This window comes from Rana temporaria, chromosome 6 (assembly GCF_905171775.1).
Source record: "Rana temporaria chromosome 6, aRanTem1.1, whole genome shotgun sequence".
Classification (NCBI taxonomy): Eukaryota; Metazoa; Chordata; class Amphibia; order Anura; family Ranidae; genus Rana; species Rana temporaria.
The window spans coordinates 28,413,472-28,440,539 of record NC_053494.1 but is presented as its reverse complement, the minus strand read 5'-3'; the positions used below and the strand labels follow the sequence as shown (position 1 = coordinate 28,440,539).

General features: G+C 45.0%; 1 protein-coding gene across 1 annotated transcript; it reads right to left on the bottom strand.

Moving 5' to 3' along the window:
• Positions 1-518: 518 nt before the first annotated feature.
• On the bottom strand, positions 519-27,039 carry DCTN5 (dynactin subunit 5). Its single transcript, XM_040356531.1, has 6 exons — positions 26,930-27,039; positions 23,381-23,449; positions 8,238-8,356; positions 4,101-4,212; positions 3,903-4,005; positions 519-922 (listed from the first exon to the last, which is right to left on the bottom strand). The coding sequence occupies exons 1-6, from the start codon at positions 26,975-26,977 to the stop codon at positions 825-827; spliced, it is 549 nt and encodes a 182-aa protein (XP_040212465.1). The 5' UTR covers positions 26,978-27,039; the 3' UTR covers positions 519-824.
• Between the last annotated feature and the right edge of the window lie 29 nt (positions 27,040-27,068).

The window sequence follows — 27,068 nt, the reverse complement described above, 5'->3', positions numbered from 1 at the left end:
TTGGTATGCTGACGCCTTAAGAGTTCCCTTCCCTGGAACAGAGGGGGCCAAGCCCAACCCTTGAATGACAGCGCCACACCATAATTCCCCCTCCATCACCTGATTTGGACCAATGCGCAAAGCAAGGTCCATAAAGACATGAATGAGGGAGTTTGGGGTGGAGGAACTTTACTGGCCTGCACAAAGTCCTGACCTCAACCCGATAGAACACCTTTGGGGTGAATGGAGACTGCGAGCCAGGCCTTCTCATCCACATCAGTGCCTGACCTCACAAATGCGCTTCTGGAAGAATGGTCAGACATTCCCATAGACAGCCTTGCCAGAAAAGCTAAAGCTGTTATAGCTGCAAAGCGTCAGTAAACTCAATACTGAACCCTACGGAATAAGACGCCATTAAAAGTAGGCGTCCCAATACTTTTGGTAATATAGTGTATGAAAAAATGGCAGCATAAGGAGATTATTTGGCTGAAAGCAACACTGCATTGGCTGAATTTCCCATTCACCACAACACAATTGAATAGTTCTACATACAGAAAGCAAATATTTATTCAGATGACAAGTGTTAATCTATTGCACTTCATGCCCAGCAAGGCAATGCAAACATGGGGACTGTGGCAGCGATGATGCAAAATTCTGTCATCTGGACACTCTCATAAATGTCACCAAACTAGGAGGGCAGGACTCAGGATATAAATAAATACTGTATATAGTGTTACAGGGGAATTAGGGCTTCAGACCAGTGGAATGCAGGAAATGTTAATGTATATACATATATAAAAACAAAAATTGACGTAAACAGCTCGTGGGAAAGGAAGATTTCCTGTTCATATCTGCGTGAGAGGTAAGAATTTTTGATAGTAGCTCTTAGTCACGTCAACCATCAGTTCCTGCGTACATTCAGGGAGCTCACCCGAAAACAGACCTGGAGGGTTAAAAACACAGAGAGATCATCAGATAACAGACACTCATTTAACAAACATCTAAAATAGTTAGATCTGTCGCTTTTCACCCATAGTGAGTAATCAGATACTTCATTTCTATCTTAAATCTGATGTAGAAAATGTCAGCAAGAAATCGAACAATCGCTCAAAAAGGTTAAATAGAACATTTCCTCCTGGGGTAGGAAGAAAAAAATGCAATAACAGCAATTCTCCACTTACATTATTAACCCATTTCCGCCGAGCCTATGGCTGAATGAAGGCAGGGAAAGCCTCTCATTGATCCGGGTGGACGTCATATGACGTCACAGCGTGGCGAAATCTGTCACTGGCTGTGTCACTGTACCAGCCGCTGCCGGTACCATGTGACTGCTGTAGACCATCACAGCAGGTCACATGACAGTTGTAAACAATGGATGGTTTCCTTTCAAGCCATTCATTGTTTCCAATTGTGTTGCTAGCTGTGATTGGTCACAGTGATCACATGGTACAGACTGGGCCAATCAGAGCCCATCTGTACCATATGATCAGCTGTGGCCAATCCCATCTAAATCACAAGAAAACAAACTGAAGGAATCCATTACATTCAGTAAAATGATTTCCTATAGCAAAACAAAATTGATTGCTATATGCAAACATAGGGCCAGATTCACAGTGGACTTACGATGGCCTATCTCCACGTACGCCGTCGTAAGTCCGAATGTGAGCTGTCGTATCTATGCGCCTGATTCTTAGAATCAGTTACGCATAGATTTGGCCAAGATACGAGCTGGTAAAGTCTCCTACGACTTCGTATCTTGGGTGCATATTTACGCTGGCTGCAAGGGGCGCTTCCGTAGATTTACGCGACGAATATGTAAATTAGGTAGATACGCCGATTCATGAACGTACTTGCGCCCGCTACGCCGTTTACGTTAGGCTTACGTCCGGCGTAAAGTTACCCCTGCTATATGAGGCGCAGCCAATGCAAAGTATGGACGTTGGCAAGCGTATCTTTTTACGTTGTTTACGCAAGTCGTACGTGAATGGGGCTGTGCGTAGGTTACATTCACGTCACAGGCATTGGGCCTGGCGAATCTTATGGAGTAAATTCGATGTGATACTGAGCATGCGCGCGCATGCGCCGTTCGTTAGGCGCGTCATTTACGTGGGGTCACGATTCATTTACATACAACACGCCGCCGCAACTTACAGAGCAAGTGCTTTGTGAATACTGCACTTGCCTGTCAAAGTTGCGGAGGCGTAGCGTAAATAGGATACGCTACGCCCGCACAAAGATACGGCTAGATACGTGAATCTGGCCCATAATGCGTAAAGAAAAAAAAAGAAAATACTGATCACTTCCCTAGAGTAGTACTATGGTAACATTATATTGCTCTGGTCAAAGTGTGTTAAAAGAAATTATATAATATATTTATTATTTTTCCTACTGTCACCAGTCAGTGTCTCTGATCATCACCAGTTATGTGATGACGCTGTACTGCACTGGTGACAGTATTTAAAAAAATATATATATAATCTTCATTTTCCAAAAACGTATGGCAAAAAATGACAACTTCAAAAAACTCGCCATGCCTCCTACTAAATACCTTGGACTGTCTACATTACAAAAAGAGGTGATTTGGGGTCTATTTTTACTGTCTTGGCATTTTAGGGCCTCAAAACATGGAGATAGGCCATCAGTTCATCAGATTGAACAATTTTCAGATATATACCATAGTTTATGGACTGTATAACTTTCCTACAGACTAAATAATAAACACAGATTTTGTTGATTTTCAACAAAGAAATGTAGCAGAATAAATTTTGGCCTAAATTCACGAAAAAATATTATTTGCAACATTTTACAAACAGAAACTAAGGCCCCTTTCACATGTGCGGACCGTATGTCCGCATTTTCATCCATCCGTTTGCGGATGAAAAAGGGACATACATTGGTTCTTATGTGATTGCGGGTGTCAGCGGATGAACATCCGCTGACACCCGTAATCACCCGCCTCCACAAAGCTCCGATTTTGCGGACGGAAGAAAATCCTATTTTTCTTCCGTCTGGCGGATCGGATCGGGTGAACACGGACATACGGTCCATGTTCATCCGATCCCCCCATAGGGGAGAGCGGAGGAAAGACAGGGCGGTCCCTGCACAACGGCCGACGGCTCAGTGGGCATTTTACGGAGGATCCCCACTGAGCTGAAGGACACACGGAGGCGGATCATTACTGATCCGCCCCATGTGAAAGGGCCCTAAGAAAGACGTGGGTTTTTTTTTCACAAATTTTAATTTTTTTATTATTTAGCAAAACAAAACAAAAAAAAACCCAGTGCTGATGAAAACAAAACAAAAAGAAAGCTCTATTTGTATCACAAACATTTTGAGATTTAACAGGGAGTGTGGCCCCCAGCCCCCAACCCCTGCATAAAGAATTCCAAGATCATTTAGTCCTGTAGGAAAGTCTTTCTCAACAAACTTACACAGTACAGCACAAGCACTGTACAGCACTACTGAATATGAAGTGCAGCCTACATACAGGTTAAACAGATTTGATGGTCCTCATGTAATACATTTCAAAGAGAAACAAGAATTTAAATCATTTACCCCCCCCCCCCCCCCCACTGGTAACAAGAATGACATTAAGGCGATTAAAATCAATTGTATACATAAAATGACAACTAACATTCTATGCATTAAGATAACAAAACAAATTGTGGATGCAGCAGCCTTCTGCCTTTAAAACCACAGAACAGTTGGATCATGCTAAATTTCCCTCTTCTGTCTATGGCAAGCTAGACACCATCTACAACAGTGATGGGGAACCTTGGCACCCCAGATGTTTTGGAACTACATTTCCCATGATGCTCATCTACACTGCCGAGTGCAAGAGCATCATGGGAAATGTAGTTCCAAAACATCTGGGGTGCCAAGGTTCGCCATCACTGATCTACAACATCACCATCTAGACTCACCAGGGCAGCCAGAAAACACTGTAAATGGAGGTACCACAGTTTCAGGGGGGAGAACAGTGTTATCCAGAATCTTGCAGCAATCCTTTAGGACGCATCTTCGGCCCTGTAACAAAGCAAGCAATTACAAAGCTGCTTTAAAAGGAACGAAAACTCAAAACAATATTAGTTTTGGCTCCATCTCCAACATTTAACACTTACAATGACACAGTTCTTCCCTATATGTACGTAGGATCCGATCTGGGCTGCATTCACCACGCAGTCCTCTTCTATGAAGACATGGTCCCCAATGTGTAACGGGAAGAACGCCACTCTGTCGTAAGCAAAAAAAAAAAAGTTAGTTATTGTGGTGGCTGAGTGCAAACTATTGGAAGCCTGGTACAAATACTGTTGTATAGCTGCTCTGCAATGCAGTCTCTGGAAACTGGTTGACATGTATTATACACTATATTACCAAAAGTATCGGGATGCTTGCACAGGCATCTGCAATGGGGGGGCAAGTGCCTCTCCCCTGGAACCAGGGATCGGATCCTGGGCCGATCCAGACGCTGCAGGCTCAGGCAAAGGGAGGGTGCCAATGCTCAAGTGCCAGAGTCCTACCCTCCCTCCTCCTCGTGTACGTCAGTGTCACACACAGATCTATCGGTGATCTCCTACTGTGTCACAAAGTGTTTCGGCCACTGATCCAATACCAGGACAGTGAATCAGTGTGATGAGAATCATAGGAGCCGGGACTTTGTTACAGGGGCCACTGGGATATTCAAATCCAAGCTCCGTGGCAGAGCAGGAGATCGCCGCTGTGTGATCAGGCTGCATTTCATGGGCACTCTGGGAAGGCTGCATTTCAAGGCTGCTGACATAGTACAGAGGAGACTCAGACCATCTCCTGTACTATGACTTTAAAATGCCGCCTCTAACCCCCCCCCCCCCCCCCGAAAAAAGCCCATGGACTCTGGCATCCCAGTCTTTGTCTGTAAAAACAGAAAAAAACACTGTGACATGCGCAAAACGAGACATACATGTATGCGTCCCTGATGTCCGAGAACGCCAGGACGTCCCGCGCATGGAGCGCAGCTACCACCGAACAGATGGATTCCATGCGGAACTACCCACAGACTTATATGTCATATTTATGGCCCAAGTCTCCTCCTCTTTTTTTCACAATTTTTTTTTGTACGTTATAATCATAAGCAATGTTACATGTTTTTTCTTAGTTTATTTGCACATTTGTTATATATTTATTCACCAAGAAAGGTTGGGCATATTGACCTTTAGTGCTAGCTGCTATTGATTTCCGCTGAGCATTCAGTCTACACCCACTTGACAAACATATGGCTGATTGGGGTTTCCGATTTAAAAGCTAAAATAAACAAAATTGTCTCAAAACCATAAAAATTTAAAAATAATTCTTAGTTGTCATCACTTTAATGCATATGGAGGGTTCATCATAAATGTTGAGTTCCGTAGTTCAGTCTTTAAAGAAATAATTTGTACTGCAAAAATCACTGCGGACCTTCATCGCTATAATCACTGGTTCAGGATGGCAGAGGGTGGGCTGTTAGATGCGACTTGGTCACATGGAACTGGCACACAGTCACAGCTGGCACGTGTACCCTCCGGCCTAGTTTAGTCAGCCTTTATAATTGTTTCTCTCTCCCTATTTTATACAAATGGACTTGTTCCTTTAATTGTTTTATGTTTGTGCTAATTACAGTCAGAGCGTGGCGGGTCTCTGAATGACACAGGGGGAACCCGAGCCCTGCACCACATTTACTGTTATTTGATAAACGGAACAGGCTGAATAGCAGACATCAATATCTCCAATTAAAGATAATTTAGGAACTAATAATACCATCATGTAACGTGACTAGGACAGCACCGGTAAATGGGTGTATGGCAACATAAATCATTACCACATACTAAAGCCTAATTTCTGTATAATTAAAAAGACCTTGATTTTAAGATTAAAGAAGACTTTTTGTGCAAAGGAAAACATTTTTGGGGATATTTTAAGACCGATTTCATTAAAATATGGAGCCGGATTTATAAAAACCAGGGAAAGAGGTAGTGAAACCAATCACAGGCCAGCTTTCATCTTCTAACCCAGAAAAATGGCATTAGAAATAAAGTGTATCTAAACCCAAAAACAAAAATGTAATATATTGCAAGCTTGCCAGTCCTTTGATGTGGTGGCTACATTAGTTTTTATTTTTTTCTTGCCTCTCTGCAGAGATCCACAGCTCAGGTGGGAGAATCTGTCCACAGGACAACTATTAGTCACGCTCTCCACAAATCTGCCCTTTATGGAAGAGTGGCAAGAAGAAAGCCATTGTTGAAAGGAAGCCATAAGAAAAGTCCAGTTTGCGAGTAGCCATGTCAGGGACACAGCAAACGTGGAAGAAGGTTCTCTGGTCGGGGGGAGACCAACATTTTTGGCCTAAAAGCAAAACGCTATGTGTGGCGGAAAACTAATACTGCACATCACTCTCAACGCAATATGCTGTGGGGATGCTTTTCTTCAGCAGGGACAGGGAAGCTGATGGGAAGATGGATGGAGACAAATACAGGGAAATCTTAGAAGAAAACCTGTTAGTCTGCAAAAGACTTGAGACCGGGGCGGAGGTTCACCTTCCAGCAGGACAACGACCCGAAACATACAGCCAGAGCTACAATGGAATGGTTTAGATTAGGGTTGTCCCGATACCACTGTTTTAAGACCAAGTACAAGTACCGATACTTTTCTTCAAGTACTCGCCGATACCGAATACCGATACTTTTTTAAAATCTCATGTGACAGTGGCACATGTGTCAGTATTTTTTTTTTTTTTTTTTTATCTTTAACAATTTGTTTTTAATTTTTTACAATTTTTATTTTATTTTTTTACATTTTTTTTATTTATAATGCTTTCTTTTTTTAAGGGAGGTGTCAGTGTGTTTTTTCTTAAATTTTTTTATTTTCTACAATAATTTTTTTTATTCTTTATTTTTTTATTTATTTTTTCAGCCCTGTTGGGGGGGCTTTGGTGAGATATCAGGGGTCTTAACAGACCTCTGACATCTCCCCTCTGAGACAGAGAAAGGTACTAGGGACACATGTTCCCCTGTCCCTTTCTCAGCAGCATCAGCTGTGCTGAAAATGAATGGAGGGAAGACAGAGTCTTCTCTTCATTCATAAACTGAAACATTTGTAAACACAGGTTACAATGTTTCAGTTATGTGAATGGACAGAGTCAGTGATCACTGACTCTGTCCATTCGGAGCAGTAAGGAGCCAGATTTACCGGCTCCTACCCCGCTCTCCATCCTAACATTTCCAGGGGGTGGAGGAGGAGCACGGAAGGGGAGAGATACACGGCGGCATACACGGCAGGATACATGGAGGGAGGGAGACAGACTGCAGCAAAACGGGGGGGGGGGCTGGAGGAGGACACGGGATAGTCAGTAGTGATCGTGTGTGGGGGAGTTACAAGCACCGATCACCGCTGATTTTAAAGCAGCTGAAAGCCGCGCGGGGGGAGGGGGGATGTAGAGAGAAGCGGAGAAATTACTTTTATATCTATACAGCGGTGATCGGTGCTTGTAACTTCCCCACGCACTGATCACCGCCGACAGTACAAGTATTGGGTGAAGCCTCGGGAGCATTTGCCTGAGTACAAGTACTCGGGCAAATGCTTGGTATCGGTCCCGATACCGATACTAGTATCGGTATCGGGACAACCCTAGTTTAGATCAAAGCATATTCATGTATTCGAATGGCCCAGTCAAAGTCCAGACCTAAATCCAATTGGGAATCTGTGGCAAGACTTGAAAATTGCTGATCACAGACGCTCGCCATCCAATCTGACAGAGCTTGAGCTATTTTGCAAAGAAGAATGGGCAGAAATGTCACTCTCTAGATGTGCAAAGCTGGTAGAGACATCCCCAAAATGACTTGCAGCTGTAATTGCAGTGAAAGGAGGTTCTACAAATTATTGACTCCGGGGGGCTGAATACAAATGTACCCCACACTTTTCACATATGTATTTGTAAAAAAAAAAAAAAAAAAAAATTGAAAAACATTTATCATTTTCCTTCCACTTCACAATTATGTGCCACTCTGGTTTGGTCTATTACATTAAATCCCAATAAAACACCTTTATGTTTTTTGTTGTAACATGACAAAATGTGGAACATTTCAAGGGGTATGAATACTTTTTCCAGGCACTGCATCTGATTCTATTCCGTGATTTTCAGACCTTTCCCTTATAAAATAATGTGTTCTGAACATGAATGGACTAAAAGTGTAAGGTTTGAGGAGGTTCTGTGGAGAGCATCCAACAAGTCAAATGCTGGGACTCACCCTTTGCTGAATTTTTTGAATGGCGGTCTAATCACACTTCGACTTTTGATGACACAGTGTCGGCCAACTCGAACATTGGCCAGATCCCCCCGGATAATGCAATCATTCATGACTATTGTCTGCAAGAGAAAAATGAAAAGCAAGATGTAGAGAATTATGATATCTATGAACATGAAGGTACAAGACACCCAGCTTTTTTTCAACACTGATTCTTAAAGTGGTTGTAAAGGAATGCATTTTATATACTAGTATTCTTTCAGTAGCTGTTTCTCCCCCTCCTTCCCCCATATACTTACCAGAGTCATGTATTGATCCCTCACTGTGCCCAGCTTCAGATCTTCTGTTCCCTCACAAGCTTGGTTGCGAGCAGTGGGAGCTATTGGCTCCCGCTGCTCTCAGACAATTCATGAGAGGAGGGAATGAGAGGGGAGGGGGTGTCCGGGTTGAGCAATGTGTGTGTTTAAAGAGGTACACAGCCCAGCTTGGGATTGAGCCCATACTTGTGCCCCCTATAGCAAGCAGCTTGCTATGGGAGCACAGAAGAAGAGGAGGAGCCGAGAGCGCTGGTGGGGGACCCCAGAAGATGAGGTTCAGAGCTGCTCTGTTTACAGACTTTATAATCACTTTAAAGCGGAAGAAAACTACCAGAAAAATAAATTATTGTGTCATATTGTGCAAGTATGCACAACAAATTTGCATTTAATGGCACACTAAGAGCCGGTTCACACTGGGGTGACTCGTCAGGCGGCTCAGACACCTGACGAGTTGCGTCCCATTCTATGCAATAGAACCGTTCTAATAGGAGCGACGCAAGTCGCTCCGACTTAGAAAAAGGTTCTTGTATGACTTCAGGGGCGGCTCGGGGAGACCTGCATTGACTTCTATACAGAGGTCATTTTGCAGGTCGCCTCTGAAGTCGTCTTCAGGACGCCTTGCGGAGTCGCCCTCGAAGTCGTGCCGCCTAAGTGTGAACCGGCTCTTACAGTCTAAAGTTTGCATACCCTGGCAGAAATCATGAAATCTGACTGATCATGCAAAAAAAAAAGGTGATCATTTGAAGCCATTTATTATCACATAGTTGTTTAGCTGCTTTTTAAATCATGATAACCACTCACCCAAATGGCACTGATCAAAAGTTTTCATCACCTGGAATGTTTGGCCTTGGTACAGACACACACAGGTTAAAATAGCAATTAAAAGGTTAATTTTCCACATCTGCGGTTTCTTAAATTGCAATTGTCTGTGTATAAATAGCCAATGAGTTTGTTCGCTTTCACGTGGATGCACTAAGCAGGCTAGATACCGAGCCATTGGAAGCAGAAAAGAACTGCCAAAAGACCTGCGTAACAAGGTAATGGAACTTTATACAGATGGGAAAGGATATAAAAAGATAGTTAGTACTATTCAGTCCCTTATTAGGAAGTGGAAAATTCTAGGATCTCTGGATACCAAGCCCATGTAGATTGCAGGCACAACTGCCAGAATTGTTCAGGATACAAAGAAAAACCAACAGGTAACCTCAGGAGAAATACAGGCTGCTCAGGAAAAACAAAGTGTGGTTGTTTCAAGGAGCACAATATGACGATACTTGAACAAAAATGAGCTGCATGGAGTTGCCTGCACCAATGCCACAAAAAAGTTACAATATCCCTAACAACACCTTGACACACCTCACAGCTTCTGGCACACTAATCTGGAGGGATGAGACCAAAATGGAGCTTCATGGTCACACCCATAAATAAGTACTATGTTTGGGAAGGGATCAACAAAGCTTATAGCAACATGAATACCATTCCCACTGTAAAGCATGGTGGTGGCTTACCGTTTTGTGGGGGTGTGCGCTCTAATGGCACCGGAAAGCGTGTGAAATAGAATGGCAAGATGAATGCAGCATGTTATCAGAAAATACTGGCAGACAATTTGCATTCTTCTGCGCGAAAGGTGCGCGTGGGACGCTCTTGAACTTTTCAGCATGACTGACCCTTAGCACAAGGCCAAGTTGACCCCCCAGTGGTTACAGCACAAAAAGGTAAGGGTTCTGGAGTGGCTCCTGACCCTAATATCATCAAGCCACTCTGGAAAAATCTCAAAGTGTGGAGCGGAGGCATTTTCCCAAGACGAATGCGAAGCTATACCACCTGCAAGAATTCGGAGCCTCGTAGATACCTATTACAAAACACTGCACACGGTCATTGATGCTAAACGGGCAATACACAGTATTAAGAACTAAGGGGATGGAAACTTTTGATAAGGGCCATCTGTGCGATTTCTGTTATTACGATTTAAAAATGAGCTAAAACAACTAATTGGCACACGATTGGAATTTCCGACAACAAATATTCGATGTGTAGGCTCCATCTGACATTTGATGCCGCACTGCCTATTGAACTGCATTTTTCTCGGCTCTTCGTACGTCACTGCGTTCTTGACGATCGGAATTTCCGCCAACATTTGTGTGACCGTGTGTATGCAACACAAGTTTGAGCCAACATTCCGTCGGGAAAAAATCCACGGTTTTGTTGTCGGAATGTCCGATCGTCTGTACACGGCATTAGTGATAATAATTGGCTTTATATGATCACTGTCCTTAAAGGATAAGTATAGCCAAAGCTTGTCCTGTGACCCGTTTTCAGCAGAGAGCAGTCTGAAGTCCGCTCTCGGCTGAGATCATAGAAGTCAGTCCAGGCGCAGCGTCATCGTGACAATGGAGTCTGGATCCGGCACGTACCTAGACTGACACCCGGCCCAGGCTCTCAGCGAGCCGTTGAGAGCCTGAGCCGGATCCCCTCGCCCCTCCATAGCCCCACTCTTTAATGTGCGAGGAGGGAGCAGAGAGCTGTGACCGACAGTCTACAGCTCTCTGCTCGGGGAGCTGTGAGAACCGAGCGACCGACGATGTTCTCAGTGAAGAGGCGGCGGGGGACAGATGCAGCATCAGCCCCAATGCTGCATCCACCTAGTAAAGTATTAATAAAAAAACAAAAAAACAAAACAAACCCATACCCAAGTGATACTCTGCAATGCTGTGATAACCATACTGACCTCCATCCCTGATGCTTTTACCTTTACCAGATGTTCTACTGAAGTCTTTGGCCATCTTGATTTGTTATGCCTGAATGCTGCAACTCTAGCGCACGCAAGTTACTTGGTCCCAGCACAATCGTTACGAGACTGTACATGGAGTCGCACACACAAGGCTTACTGTACACTTATGACAGAAGAGACATACTCAGTTCCTTCGGTCATAAAAGGCTTTAGAGCAGTGGTTCTCAACCTTCTAGTGCCGTGACCCCTTGATAAAATTTCCCAAATTGTGGGGACCCCTAACATTAAAATAATTTTCGTAGGGTGGGTTGTCCGCACCCAAAGCAACACAAGTAATTTGCGCCCCTAACCTATGGACATTTAGTCCTCCCTGAGTCCCTTCCACTCGTACAGTATTAAAACCCCTTAACCACTTAAGCCCCGGACCTTTAGGCAGCTAAATGCCCAGGCCAGGTTTTGCGATTCGGCACTGCGTCGCTTTAACAGACAATTGTGCGGTCGTGCGACGCGGCTCCCAAACAAAATTGGCGTCCTTTTTTTCCCCACAAATAGAGCTTTCTTTTAGTGGTATTTGATCACCTCTGCGGCTTTTTTTTTTTTGCGCTATAAACAAAAATAGAGCGACAATTTTGAAAAAAATGCAATATTTTTTACTTTTTGCTATAATAAATATCCCCCAAAAACATATAAAAAAAATTTTTCCCTCAGTTTAGGCCGATACTTATTCTTCTACCTATTTTTGGTAAAAAAAAAATCGCAATAAGCGTTTATCGATTGGTTTGCGCAAAATTAATAGCGTTTACAAAATAGGGGATATTTTAATTGCATTTTTATTAATTTTTTTTTTTTACTACTAATGGCGGCAATCAGCGATTTTTTTCTTGACTGCGACATTATGGCGGACACTTCGGACAATTTTGACACATTTTTGGGACCATTGTCATTTTCACAGCAAAAAATGCATTTAAATTGCATTGTTTATTGTGAAAATGACAGTTGCAGTTTGGGAGTTAACCACAGGGGGCGCTGAACGTGTTAGGCTTCACCTAGTGTGTGTTTACAACAGTAGGGGGGTGTGGCTGTAGGTCTGATGTCATCGATTGTGTCTCCCCTATAAAGGGGATGACACGATCGATGCGCCGCCACAGTGAAGCACGGGGAAGCCGCGTTTACATACGGCTCTCCCCGTTCTTCAGCTCCGGGGAGCAATCGCGACGGAACGGCTATAAACGAATAGCCGCGCCGTAGTCCCGGATCTCTCCCCGAGGTAAGCCGCCCGCCGCACGCAGCGGAGGGGACCCGCGGAAAGGCAAGGACGTATATATACGCCCATCTGCCTGTCCGTGCCATTTTGCGGACGTAAATAGTCGTGCGGCGGGCGTTAAGTGGTTAAGGTAAAAAAACAAACAAAAAAACCCATCCCTCTCTCTAGCCGTCTTTCTTGTTCTTCCTCTTATTCTCTCTCTCCCTATTTCTTTATTCCTCCCCCTCTTTTCCTCTCCCTTACATGTATGGGATGAGTGGTAGTGCTGGTGTGGGGTGGGATCTGTGGCAGTGCTGGGGGGAGTTCTGATCAGCACTTAGGTGCTCTTGATCAGGGTCATCTAATGATCTGAGAACTGTAGTTGGGACTTTTAATGGCAACTCTAATTACAGGTAGTGTTACTCACTGTGTCTCCAGCTTTACAGTATCTCCAACTTTGTGGTGTTTCACAGCAGTGACACCTATGCCGAAATCAGAAGATAGGGTCTCCTTCAGCCCCTCCCACTTTACATTACTCACCAGTCAGCTGACCTCTAGTCTCTGCCCCCCAGCCATGCTGTGAACTGAATGGGCAGCTGTGAAGAGTCTGAGGGTGCAGCCACAGGCTCCAGGAACAGCCCAGCTGGGCAGCCACGAAAAGGTTGGGTGGGAGAGCTTCAGGAACAGCCCAGGATTTGGTGACCCCTGGCAAATTGTCTAAACCCCCCAGGTTGAGAACCACTGCTTTAGAGTATCTCTGCAATACATGGACATTTCCGCATGTGTCTTTAAAAATGACAAGTAAAGGAAAGGTACCTGTTGATCCTGCCAGAAATCCAGTGAGTACCAACTTCCTGTAGAGTTCTTCCTTGTAGACTACAGAACACATTTATTCAAACTAAAAGAGAATGGAGGGATGCTTTCTGTAGTCCAGCAGGGAAGCCAATACTGCTTGGGGATTTCGGTAAAGCAGAGGCAGCATTGGCAAGGATCTCACTGGAGACAGTTGCCTGGCTATGACCCTAACTAAAGAGTTGTATAAGGGCTCTTTCACACAGAGCGGACCGTTTCTGGGTCCGCTCTGTGTGTCTCCGTCGGCTCAGCGGGGATCCCCGCTGAGCTGTCGGCGGATAGGGCGGTCCCCGCACACAGTGCAGAGACCGCCCTGTCTCAGCTCCGCTCTGCCCTATGGGGAACCAGATGCAGACGGACCGTCTGTCCGTCTGCATCCGTTCCGTTCCGCCGGACGGAAGAAAAATAGGGTTTTCTTCCGTCCGAAAACCGGATCCTGACGGACGCGGACGCTAGCAGATGCTCCATCCGCTAACGGACGCGATCCCATAGGGATGTATTACAAGTCCGTTAACGGACTTGTAATAACGGACAGGCGGAGCGGACGTCTGAAAGGGGCCTTACTATTCATGTCATGCACCCAGAGCAAGTATGAAAGTACAGTCAGGACTCCTTATATTCATGTTCTTTTCACATCAATATTAGGCTCCATTCACACCTCCGCGACAAGATACGCCGCGTACGCGGCGTATTTTGCCGCGAGTGTGTAACTTTTTTTTTTTTTTACAAAGCCTTGCCATTGCTTTGTATGGCCGAACGCCAATGCCGCCTGAAAAAAAGGGTCCGGGACTTTTTTTTCAGGCGGCAGGCGTCTAAGAGATGTGAACCATCTCCATAGACAGCAATGGGAATTCTCCCCTCTAGCGGCACAAGCGTCCGGCGTCGGGCGTTTTGTCGCCTAGATGTTAAGGTATTAGTTCTGTTTCAGACGGGCAATTGGAAAGTGGTAGAAATGAGCGGCTGAGCCGTGGTTTTACCACCCACCCGAACTGTAAAATATCAGCTGAATGGGGCTGTTCATATGTCATGGCCACAATGCTTTGCTTCACTGCATTTTTTAACTTGGGGTGCAGAGTTGAAAAGCAGCACCACTTGTCAAACTCTCCTCGCCTCCACACCACCTATAAAATACCCTCTTTAAAGCATCAACATGGATCACTTTTCAGAGGGCACAGCACACCACTGAAAGTGTGAAAGAGCCCTTACTATTGGACAGTTAGCATGACAGCCAAGTAATTCTTATTTGCAAAATGGGATGTCAGTAACGTGTTTTGTTGAGGAAAGCCTGTATACGTGTGTGTGGTCTGGGAGCACCGGATGAGGTCAGGATCCCCCTCTGTGAAATAGAACTGAAGCGAAGCTGTACTGACGCACTTTATAGATTCCACAGAAGCCTCCTGGAAGCACACGACACCTGCTGTGTACACTGAATGCATGCCAATGTCAGCGACTACAACTTCAAAACACATCAATCATTTGTGTACACAGGAGGTTAGCTGAGAGGTTTCACTTAAAGTGTGTCTAAACAAGAAAAACAATGTAACATAATGCAGTATGCCAGTCCTTAGGCCCCTTTCACACGTGGCATCCGATCGGGTGTGCCTGTCCATTTTTCAGGTGGACTGGATCAGTCCCTCCATTCTCTTCTATAGGCAGTTGGATGTAAACTGACTTTTGTCTGATCACACCCGGCTACCTCCGATCAAATATGGCAAACACGAATGGAAGGGGAATCCATTCCCCTCTGTCTGGCCTGATCAGATTGGAGGGCAGTCGGGTGTAAACGAACAGACAGTGGGCTAGATTCAGATAGCCCGCCGTAACTTTGTGCGGGCGTAGCAGATCTAAGATACGCTACGCTGCCGTAACTTAGTGAGGCAGGTTCTGTATTCACAAAGAACCTGCACCCTAAGTTACGGCGGCGTAGCGTTAATCTGCCGGCGTAATCGCGCCTAATTCAAATTGTGAAGAGGTGGGCGTGTTTTATGTAAATAAAACATGACCCCACGTAAATGACGTCTCTAACGAACGGCGCATGCGCCGTCCGTGAACGTATCCCAGTGCGCATGCTCCTAATCGCGTCGCAAATAGTCAATGCTTTCGACGTGAACGTAATTTACGCTAATCCCTATTCGCGAACGACTTACGCAGACGACGTAAAATTCAACGCTGTCCCGACGTCCAAAATTAACATTGGCTATGCCTCATATAGCAGGCATAACTTTACGCCGGAAAAAGCCTTACGCAAACGATGTAAAAAAATCCGCCGGGCGCACGTACGTTTATGAATCGGCGTATCTAGCTCATTTGCATAATCTACGCGGAAATCAGCGGAAGCGCCACCTAGCGCCAGCGTAAATATGCACCCTAAGATACGGCGCGTAGGAGACTTACGCCGGTTGTATCTTAGCAACATTTAAGTGTATCTCAGTTTGAGCATTACAGTTGCGATGGCGCGGATTCGGACTTACGACGGCGTATCTACTTATACGCCGACGTAACTCTTTGTGAATCCAGCCCAGTATGTTTACATCCAACTACCCATGTTTACATCCAACTGACGCAATGACGCTCGTGGGACGAGCTTCGCTGATGCCATTGCGTCATTTGTACCAAAAGCGCCTTTATATCTTCTCAAATATGAGTGTTCCTTATTTTAATAAATACTCTTTTTACTAAACGGAATTACACTATGGGGCACTCTATTCTCCTTCTTGGCCTTATTATATGAATCTATGGGAGGAATTTGACTTCACTTCATTCTGAGATTGTCCATCCCGAGAGTTACTGTCATTGTGAACCATCTGAAGGACTGTGGGATGATCCTACTTTCAAGCCAGAGGTTGCCTATACGGATGCCCATATCCATTGGTGTCATTTCACCACAAACCTCGTCAACTCATCAGGCGTACGTCCTTTTGAGTCCAAGCATTCCGGTGAGCCTTCATACAGTCAGTGGTGGATATTTTGCCTATATTCTGCTTGCATCGGTCTCCATTTTTGATGCCATGAGGATGTTTTTTATGTGTCTGGACTAATCACACGTTCAGTTTCTTCACCTGTGGACTTTACATTCATTCTTATTCATTACATTTAATTTATCTCTTAGGCCCCTTTCACACAAGCCGCAGGAGGTGCGGTACAGCGGCGCGATTTTTAGCGCCGATATACCATTGTATTTACCGCGATATTCAGCCGCTAGCGGTGCGGTTTTAACCCCCGCTAGCGGCCAAAAAAGGGATAATACCGTCCGCAAACCGTGGCTACAGCCGCGGTTTGTGGGCGGTATAGCCGCGCTGTCCAATTGATTTCAATGGGAAGGAGTGGTATACACACCACTCCAAAGATGCTGTTTGCAGAAGATTTTTTTCCTCCCGCCAGCGCATCGCCTCAGTGTGAAAGCCCTTGGGCTTTCACATTGAGAACACTGGGGCAGGATTATTTCAGGTGTTATTTATGAGCTATTTTTAGCGCTAACACACCTGAAATACGCCTCAGTGTGAAAGGGGTGTAAGGGGTTAGCTCGGTAGCGGGGTGTGTGACCCCCTGGATGAATTCACTACACACTGAATTTATACAGACAGGCAGTCGAAGGCGGTTGAAAACAAAGATTTTGGTTTATTCTTCCATCTTGCTGGAAAAAAGTGCAAGCATCCAAACAGCATAAACAAAATCAAACATAAAATAAACCCTAGCCACTTGGGGCGTCTACCTTCCACACAGGAACCTAGGAGTCTAGCACAGCCTACTGCTGGGTAGAGACTGCTGATCATACAGCAGAAAAACAATAGTCTTTTGATTTTTATCACACAGAAAAATCAATCCTCTCCTCACCTCCTCAGAAGACTTTCAGTACTGCTCTCTTTCACTCAGAAAGCCTCAGCATGCAGCAAATTAGTGGTAATCCTCTGGACTACTTATAGAGGCCTTAATTGCCTCATTCTGAACAGCTGAAGTCTTCCAACGGCCTTTAGCCTTTTCTGGCTACGTTTGCAGCTGACGCCTAATAACAATTGGTGTATTGTCTAAACAAGGCAGAAATGTATGTCCCGTCTGTGACAACACCCACAGATTTACCCGACTTCCTGTCACAGGGGCCTTATTATCACATTTGTGTATTTTTCTTTGTCTGAATTTCTCACTTCCTGTTCCTCCTCAGTAAGCTTCCCCCCATCATCCGAGCCGTTCTGGCTGAGGGTTAGTCAGCATGCTCGCCCTTGGGACTACATCCCTGCGGAGAGACACTGTGAACACAGGGATGTAGTTCCAAAAGATGGGGCGAGCACGCTGATTAACAACCCCCAGCCAGGGCTTCACTTCCAGATTACCTTAACAAAGAGCCTCCAAACGAGAGCGCCCTGGACACGTAAGTCGTGGGCGCCCTGGACAGGTAAGTGTTCACATATTAATAGTCAGCTGCTGCAGTATTTGTTCCTGCTGACTTTGCCGGAACTCCGATTTAAAGTGGTTGTAAACCCAAATTTTTTACTTTTGCCTACAGGTAAGCCTATAATAAGGCTTACCTGTAGGTATAAAGAATATCTCCTAAACCTGTACGGTTTAGGAGATATTCCCCTCGCAATTCGCCGCTGATTGCAGCAGGGCATGCGCAGGGGGATCCTCGGCTGAAGGGCCGGCCGTCGCCGGCCCTTGCCGGAATGAAATCTCCCGCGCGCAATCACAGCGCTGGAGCGGCGATACCCGGAAGACGCGCTCGGCGTGGACCAGGTAAGTTCCCTACACCTCGTTCCGAGGTAAGTATTTCATAATGAGCCAATATGCGGTGCATACTAGCTCATTATGGCTTTTGCCTTGCAGGTGTAAAAAAAAAAAAAAAAAAAAAAAAAAATGTATATGCAGGTTTACAACCGCTTTAAAGAGGTGGAGATCTACCTGAACAACGTGAGAGAAGTCAAAGATCACCGGGCACAGTGTCGCCTCCTCACACCTTATTTAAACCTCTAATTGCCATACTACCATGTCGCCATCGCATGCCAATCATGGGTTTAAATCAGGTGGCGAGGAGGCAACATATTGCCTCCCCACCAGCTGTCAAACACACTTGGATTGCTTTTCAGGGGAGCAGCAGTGCCTGCTGCACTTATGAATGAGCCCTTAGTTGCATTTAGCAGCGGCACCCTTAGTGCTCGTTCACACATATAGTTGGGGGTGGTAAAATCCCCTATAAGGCTGCTTTCACACTGATGGGCTGCGGTTTACCCACAGGTAATCTGCAGCACATCAGTGTGAAAGCAGCCCTATACTATTCTGCCCAGTGTATTGTTTCACACTGACCTGAAGAGCTCTTCTTTCCTGCTGCTGGCACCCCTCTGGAGACCACCAGCTGGGATAAGAGGTGGAGTACAGTTGGTATCACTCCACAAGGGACAGGAGCTGGTGATCTGGCGATATGGTTCCTCCAATCGATATGGTTCCCGTCTTGACTGCGCAGGCGCAATCCTTGCCGATGGAAATCACCGAACCTCCAGGGCGACGTGGAATTTGCGGTAAGTGGCCAGTCGGCCTCACTTCGCTTCGACGGCTCGCTGCGCTCGCTCGGCCTCCTTGCTCTTTTTTTAACATCCTCTAATCCACAGGGATGTTAAGGAATGATCCTGGATGCCGCCCGAGGTTCGGAGATTTCCGTGGGCTTCGTCTCGCCTGCGCGGTCAGGCTGGGAACCATATCGATAGGAGGAACCATATCGTCAGATCACCGTCACTACAGAGGAGGCATCGGCTTATGCAACTCTCGCTCCCTTCTACAGCTCCAACTTTACAAGTAGTCCTTCTGCACTGCACTCCTTTTAATGCTCTGGGATGGCGGGTCAGCAAACCCGGACCGTGATCTACCAGTCACCTGTCCGCGATCTACCGGTTGCTGACCAACAATGTACAGAGACAGGTTGAGCCGTCTAGTTTTCCATACAAAAACAAAACGCATTTTGGGCTGGCAGCTCTGCTACACCTCCACAGTTCAGTAGGTTTTAGGCAGGCTTCAGGGTATTAAACAACAAAGTAAAAACCTGTTTACACAAATACTTTATACATGCTGAAAATACCTAGGATTTCAAGGAAGACAAACAGGAGCTTAGGAACAAAGGGAGCAGTCTAATCTTATGCCAATTCTATACTTAAGGTATCAAAAAGAAACCTGTTAATGGTTTTTCGAACTACCAGTAAATATACTGCGAGCAGTCGGCAGGAACAGGCACAATCACATACATGTACGCGACGGCCTTCTTCCGGGTTTGGAGGCGTACATGTGCGGGACCCCTGCCGACCTGTGCTGTAATCATCACATGCCCGATGAAGGGGTCCTGCATGACGCCGAAATGTTGCACTGCCTGTTCTGTGATGTCATCATGCTTCAATAAAAATATTGTTTGGACGCTACTTGACGATCCGTGGTGAGCTGGCAAATATCCTCATTGTGGCTTTCTGATCCAGCTTCCAGCTGGTGGTTGCTGCAGCACCCAATCCTTCTAGAGCTTTATCCAGGAAGGTGTGCGATTGGAATATGGAGTGTTACCTGTGCTGTGATTGGACACAGCACAAGTTTGACAGCAGATTTCAGCCGAAATCAGCCGATCAGCGGTGTCATATCATACACAGAGTTCTGCGTTTACATACACATAGAACGCTGTGTGCATAGGAACAGCAATCTGGCTGTTTCTTCACTTTGAAAGCAGGGAGAAAAAACAGCCAGATCAAAACGTAAAAGCAGCACATGTTACAAACGGTTAGGCATACAATTAACCCATTCATTGCCCCAGATAACCCCTTCCTAATCAGTGTCATTAGTACTAGCATCAGTGTACAGTATTATTACTGATCACTATATTAGTGTCACTAGTTTGCACCAGACTGCCCGCCACCATAGAACAATCCCACGACAAGTCGCTGATCACCGCCATTATAGTATAGCGTTTATACTGCGTAAATTCCAGTATATATCATAGTTTTAAGACGCTATTGCTTTCACACCAGCCCATTAACCACTTACTTACTGAGAACTTACACCCCCTTCCTGCCCAGGCCAATTTCCAGCGCTGTCACACATAGAATGACAATTGCACAGTCATGCAACACTGTACCCAAATGAAATTTTTATTAAAAAAAATAAAAAAATCCCCACAAATTGAGATTTCTTTTGGTGGTATTTAATCACTGCTGTGATTTTTTTCAAAAAAAAACAAAAAAAATAAAATCAGACTGAAAGTGTCTGAGGGGTTAAAAAAAGACATCATTCCGATCTTCTCTAGTGCAGCCTGAAAATTATAATGTGGCCAATTGGAAAACAAAGACTGTTCTCAGTTCACTAAGAGGTTTTATGTTTGTTGGCTATTCAAAAGTGATCTCTGACTATGGCAACATCGCCTCCTTATGTTGAAAAAAGGAACTGCATTTAAATGTATCAAAGATTCCATGAAGTACAGTGGCGTCTAACTTAAAAGGTATCCACATTTGGCTGTCTTTGTATCCACAAATTGAGTGAAGGACACATTTTAAGAATACATTTCAATTAAAAAATGTCAGGTGATAGGTATACGCATCACAACAAAACCAAGAAACAATATGCATAGAGCTGGGATCTCTCTATTCCAGGAATTGTAATGCGTGGTATCCTTTTCTCACACCCACCTGTATAGAAGCGCCATGATGCAACAGACATGGTTATGTTGGGGTTTCTGTGAAATGATGTTTAGCTGAGAGCAGAGGCAGTAATAATAAACCCCTTTATTGGTGTCAGTCATAAGTTCCCCCCAACTTCATTGGTTGCAGTGGCAGCATTGATACACATCCCCCCCGATTGGTGTCAGTGGCAATGTCAACAGTGATAATAACCAACCCCACCACCACCCTTTATTGGTGGCAGTGGCAGCAATAATGAACATACTTAAAGTGGAGTTCCACCCATAAATATAACATTACATCAGTAGTCTTAAAAAAATATCATTAGTCCTTTAAGAAAAAAAATTTTTTTTTTAGATGCCTTCAAAGTGTTGTTGCTAGGCGGAATAGTTAATCTTCCCACTTCCTGCACCTAGGTGCTTAAGCTTCCTAACCTACACCGCACAGACTCCTGGGAATGTAGTGGGTGTAACTTTCCAGGAGTCTGTGCACTCCCCAGCCTCAAAGAATCATGTGACTTGGACAGTACAGGTGCTGAAACCTGATCTGCAAGGCTGAAATCCAGGCAGTCATACAGTCTGGCTTCATGATGCCCACACTTAAGATGGCCCCAGTCAATTTCTATTTTATAAAGTGTCTAAATGCTGTAACAACCTAACAAAACGGACCTTAGTTTACAGGCCAACTTTACTAGAATACATTAAGCTTGTGTATTACAGGGGTATTTATATATAAAAAGTGAAATTGTGGCCGGAACTCCGCTTTAATTGGTGTCAGTGATGATGACAACATTGTTGTCAGTGGAAAGCAGTATTAAACCCCCTTTTACTGATGGTAATTATAAACCCCCCTTCGCTGGTGGTGATAATAACCCCCCCCTGCGCTGGTAATAATAGACACCCTAATGCCCCGTTACACACGATCCGAAAATCGGACGACAGATTGTCTGACTTTTTACGCTTAATAGTCACAAGAAGAAATTGAATAGGTTACCAAAGTCACGAAAATTCTCGTACGTCATAAATTATAATTTTTTTTAAATCGGAAGTAATGTCATGCGTTGTAATGTATTTATATTGTATTTTTGGACAACAACTGTACTGACTAAATGAAAATCGTATGATCTGGTACCGTACAAGGAAATTTTTTGCGCTTGTCCGATCAAAGAATATCAGATAAATTGTCGTGATCGGCTCTCGAAAGCTCTCTACTAACAATCTAATTATGGTATGATCGCGTCTAAAGCGGTATTTTTCTGATTTTTGGATCGTGTGTACGGGCCATTACACTGCCTGTAATGTTACCAATATTGCTTTTAAGGGGTGGTACCTGCCTGCAGCTGTATGCATCACTCCGGTACCGTTCTTTAGAACGGACGTTCAGCTTTCTTGTAACAATAGATGCGGCTCAGCAGCCACGCAGGTGTTATTACAAGCAGCGGAATGGGAGGTCCCCCCTCCACCTGGAGGCCCGAAAGACCACTTCCGCCAGCTGGCCGAAGACCCAAACAAAGCCGAGGATCTAGTAACCCCTAAGCGATGTCATGACATCACTTCCAGATTTATGGCATCCTAAAGGTGCCAGTTTTAAAAAATAGAAAGTATTCAAAAATGCCAATCTTGGTGTTTTAAGTGCAGAGGAGGGGTTGGGGGTCTTATAGACCTCCGATCCCTCCATAAATAGTACCTGTCACTGCCTATTAGGGCTCTTTATATCCTGTATATATACACACACGCGCGCGCGCGCGTGTATGTATATATATATATATATATATAAAAAAATACAGTATATATACACACACACACGTGTGTGTGTATATATAGATACTGTGTGTGTATATATATATATATATATATATATATATATACACACACACATATACACATACACACACACACACACACATATATATATACAGTATCTATATACACACACGTTTGTGTGTGTGTGTGTATATATATATATATATTGTTGTTGTTAATATTAATTTTTAACCCACTGGTGCTGATATTAGGAAGAAATAAGCCTTCTTCCTCTTATCACACCAGCTTCTCTCCCAGATTCTCCACCTCTGAGCTGGTAAATCTGGAAGGGAGATATTTCAGTAGAAGAGCTGTGAAATCTTCAGATCACGGTTTATTAAACTGGCCGTTTGTGACAAAACAGCCATGTGCTGTGATGAGAAGTGAAGAATATGTTCTCTGCTCCTTATTTCAGTTTATTAAACCAGCAATGCTCTGAGATAAGCCGTGATCATCATGATATTGGCTTATCACGGTTTATTAAACGTACACCTTAGTGTTCTTTTGTTTTCATTAAGCTTGCTTCTGTTCCCCATACTCACGGTATACACGTGTCACTTTACTAACCTTGCCATTGAGTACAATGTTCTGGCTTCCACATAATACAGACTGTCTGCTGACTTTGTTTCCAGATGCCTAGTAAAAAAAACACACATTACTGAGATTTAGTCTGTGACTAATGATCATACATTTTTTTTTTTTTAGCTAAAGCAAAGGAAAATTAATAAAAATGATTATGTATGTAGACAGAATACCGTCTATACTCGAGTATAAGCCGACCCGAATATAAGCCGAGGCACCCAATTTTACCACCAAAAAATGGGAAACCTTATTGACTCGAGTATAAGCCTAGGGTGTCCATCTGCATGCCTCACTGTGCCCATGACTAGACTTATGTTCAACATGGGAGTATATAGAAGGGGTGCCGGCTTTGAAAAATCGGTGCTCCGTAGCCGTAGGTCTCCCAGACAGCAAACTTTGCACACTTGTAGAGGAGTTTCGGGTCCAGGGGACCTACGGCCGCCCCGGTACCGGGTTCCCAAAGTTACCAGAGAAATTACCGTTTAACATGGGAGTCTATGGAAGGGGTGCCCGACTTTGAAAAATCGGTGCTCCCCGGCCAACAAACTTTGCACACTTGTAGAGAAAGAGTGGGGCTACATGTATGCCAAGTTTGGGGTGCAGGGGACCGGTACCGGGTCCCCAAAGTCCGGGATATTAGGCGCAAAAAGGTGACTTGAGTATAAGCCGAGGGGGGCATTTTCAGCACAAAAAAAAGGATATACGGTAAGTATCTCAAAACTAGAAAGTGTCCAACATTCGGCCCGTATATTCTGAAGCCGGTCAGACATGGCCAGCTTCTGACGGAGGGGCATGACCAAAAAAGGTCTGCCGACAGGCTCCCGATCAGCACTTTCAGCTAATGGCTGAGAGCGCTGACCAGAGAGTTCTGGGGGGGGGGGGTCATCCCCATGTCAAAACACAATAGAACAGCAGGGGAGATTGCCGTACTAAGATTGGATTGTTAGTTCAGCAGCTCCAACCCAAGCTGTCAGCTTTTTTTTTCATTTAGCCCGCACTCCTGATTGCCTTTCGAGTCATGATTAAGGCCTGATGGCCGAAATGCGTTGGATTTTTGACTGTTATTCAACTGCAATAATAAATTGATGCTTTAAGCTGTATTCCATGAGGAAGGCAATGTTGATAGCCGGCAAGTCTGTTTACATGTGATCAGCTTTGATTGGACACAGTTAATCATATGGAAAAGCAGGGCTCGACAAAATCGGGGCGCCAGGTCGCAATTGCGACTAGAATTAGCGACCTGGCGCTCGGGGAAGGAAGCATAGGCCTGCAGAAGGCCGCGAAAACGCGGCCTCAATTACCGGCCGGTGTGGCGGGGGAGATGGGGGCGCACGGAGACACGATACCCCATCCTGTGTCTCCGTGCGCCCCCACCTCCTCCGCCGCGCGATCGCATCAGGCCGCGCCGGACGGTAATTGAGGCCGCGGCTTTGCGTCCTTCTGCAGGCATATGTTTCCTTCTGTGATCTGGCACCATCTTGTGGTGGCCGTTGGCATGACAAGTAAACGAGCAATGCTAATGGTATTCCCCAGTGTTTTCACTGCCATCTCCTTCCCTCTAATTAGAGCCCCCAAACATTATATATTTTTTTATTCTAAAACCCTAGAGAATAAAATGGCGGTCGATGCAATGCTTTCTGTCACACCGTATTTGCGCAGCTGTCTTACAAGCGCACTTTTTTTTGTGCGTCACGCCCGCAGCCTCTGATCATCTCTTGCTTCACGCCCGCAGCCTCTGATCAGCCCTTGTGTCACGCCCTCAGCCTCTGCCACTTTATCAAACGGAACACATTAATATATACCACCTTAATAAGCCACAGAACCTGATTACATAATATTACACAGGTTCTGTGGCTGGTTAAGGTGGTAATTAAACTCAATTTGTGATGTATCTGCATTAAATTAGCCTCAGAACCCGTGTAATATATGCAAAAATGGGAGGGATTGGTGGGTGTATGGGAAGCAATTTGGTCTGCCCAACCCAAATATAGTAAGAACAAAGAAAAACCTGTATAATAGACCCTAAGGGTCCCAACCATGCCGTTTGGCACCAGGTTTTTCTTTGTTCTGTTTAATTAATACGTGTTCAGGTTTAAAGGGATGAGGTGCCAACCCTAGCCCACAGTCTCTGACCATCTCCTGTGTACAGCTCTACACTGTACAGCTATCTGGTGCATACTGCAGACAGCTGAAGTAACACAATGCAATGTTTACACTGGGTTGTGCCTCTGATGACAGAACGGATGCATTTTAAAGGAGTTCTACTTGTAGTCCATTCCTGATCATCCCTTCCGATACAGAGATGGATCCGAGTCACCGGTCTCTGATTGGCAGAATGGCACATTGGCGTTCCTGCCTAGACGTGGGTCGGGGGTCCGATCGGGACCCCCCCCCCTACATGCGGCGGTCGGAAACCCGCGGGGAGCGATCCGGGACGAGGGCGCGGCTATTCGTTTATAGCCGCTCCGTCGCGATCGCTAACCGGAGCTGAAGAACGGGGAGAGCCGTATGTAAACACGGCTTCCCCGTGCTTCACTGTGGCGGCTGCATCGATCGAGTGATCCCTTTTATAGGGAGATACGATCGATGACGTCAGACCTACAGCCACACCCCCTACAGTTGTAAACACACACTAGGTGAACCCTAACTCCCTAACTCCTACAGCGCCCCCTGTGGTTAACTCCCAAACTGCAACTGTCATTTTCACAATAAACAATGCAATTTAAATGCATTTTTTGCTGTGAAAATGACAATGGTCCCAAAAATGTGTCCAAATTGTCCGCCATAATGTCGCAGTCACGAAAAAAAAAAATCGCTGATCGCCACCGTTAGTAGTAAAAAAAAATAAAAAATAATAAAAATGCAATTAAACTATCCCCTATTTTGTAAACGCTATAAATGTTGCGCAAACCAATCGATAAACGCTTATTGCGATTTTTTTTACCAAAAATAGGTAGAAGAATACGTATCGGCCTAAACTGAGGAAAAAAAAAGTTATATATGTTTTTGGGGTATATTTATTATACCAAAAAGTAAAAAATATTGAATTTTTTTCAAAATTGTCGCTCTATTTTTGTTTATAGCGCAAAAAATAAAAACCACAGAGGTGATCAAATACCACCAAATGAAAGCTCTATTTGTGGGAAAAAAAGGACGCCAATTTTGTTTGGGAGCCACGTCGCACGACCGCGCAATTGTCTGTTAAAGCGACGCAGTGCCGAATTGTAAAAAAACCCTTGGGTCATTTAGCAGCATATTGGTCCGGTCCTTAAGTGGTTAATGCATGAAAAGCTGCACCAGATTCTGAGTGCTCCAGTTTTTGTACACGCAGATCATACCAGAATATAGGGATACACTCCATTTGGGGTGACACAGCCCCCCATTGCATAGGACAGGGAGCTGTCACACAGAATGTGTACCCAGAATGACTGTATACGGGTGTGGCAAGGCTGGGCATTAAACACAGGCCACCCACAGGTACCAATTCCACGTGTGACCCTCCTCAGCACCTCTCCCAGCCCCCAGCCCACTCACTGTCTCTATATACTCCGACTTGTTATACAGCAGCTCACTCAGCTCCATGGCTCCTCCGGTTAGACGTCACATCCGGCGGGCCCGGGCGTCACGTGAGCCGCTGCCAGAGAAGAGTGGGCGTGACTGGAGGATAAGGACT

Bases quoted from the DNA above. Each gene is read 5' to 3' on its own strand.
- DCTN5 (XM_040356531.1), bottom strand. From the start codon at position 26,977: ATGGAGCTGAGTGAGCTGCTGTATAACAAGTCGGAGTATATAGAGACA. The intron at 4,006-4,100 runs GTAAGTGTTAAA...GCTTTGTTACAG, and splicing joins TAGGGAAGAACTGTGTCATT to GGCCGAAGATGCGTCCTAAA. The intron at 923-3,902 runs GTGAGTCTAGAT...TTAACCCTCCAG, and splicing joins AGTGTTTTCTGGCTGCCCTG to GTCTGTTTTCGGGTGAGCTC.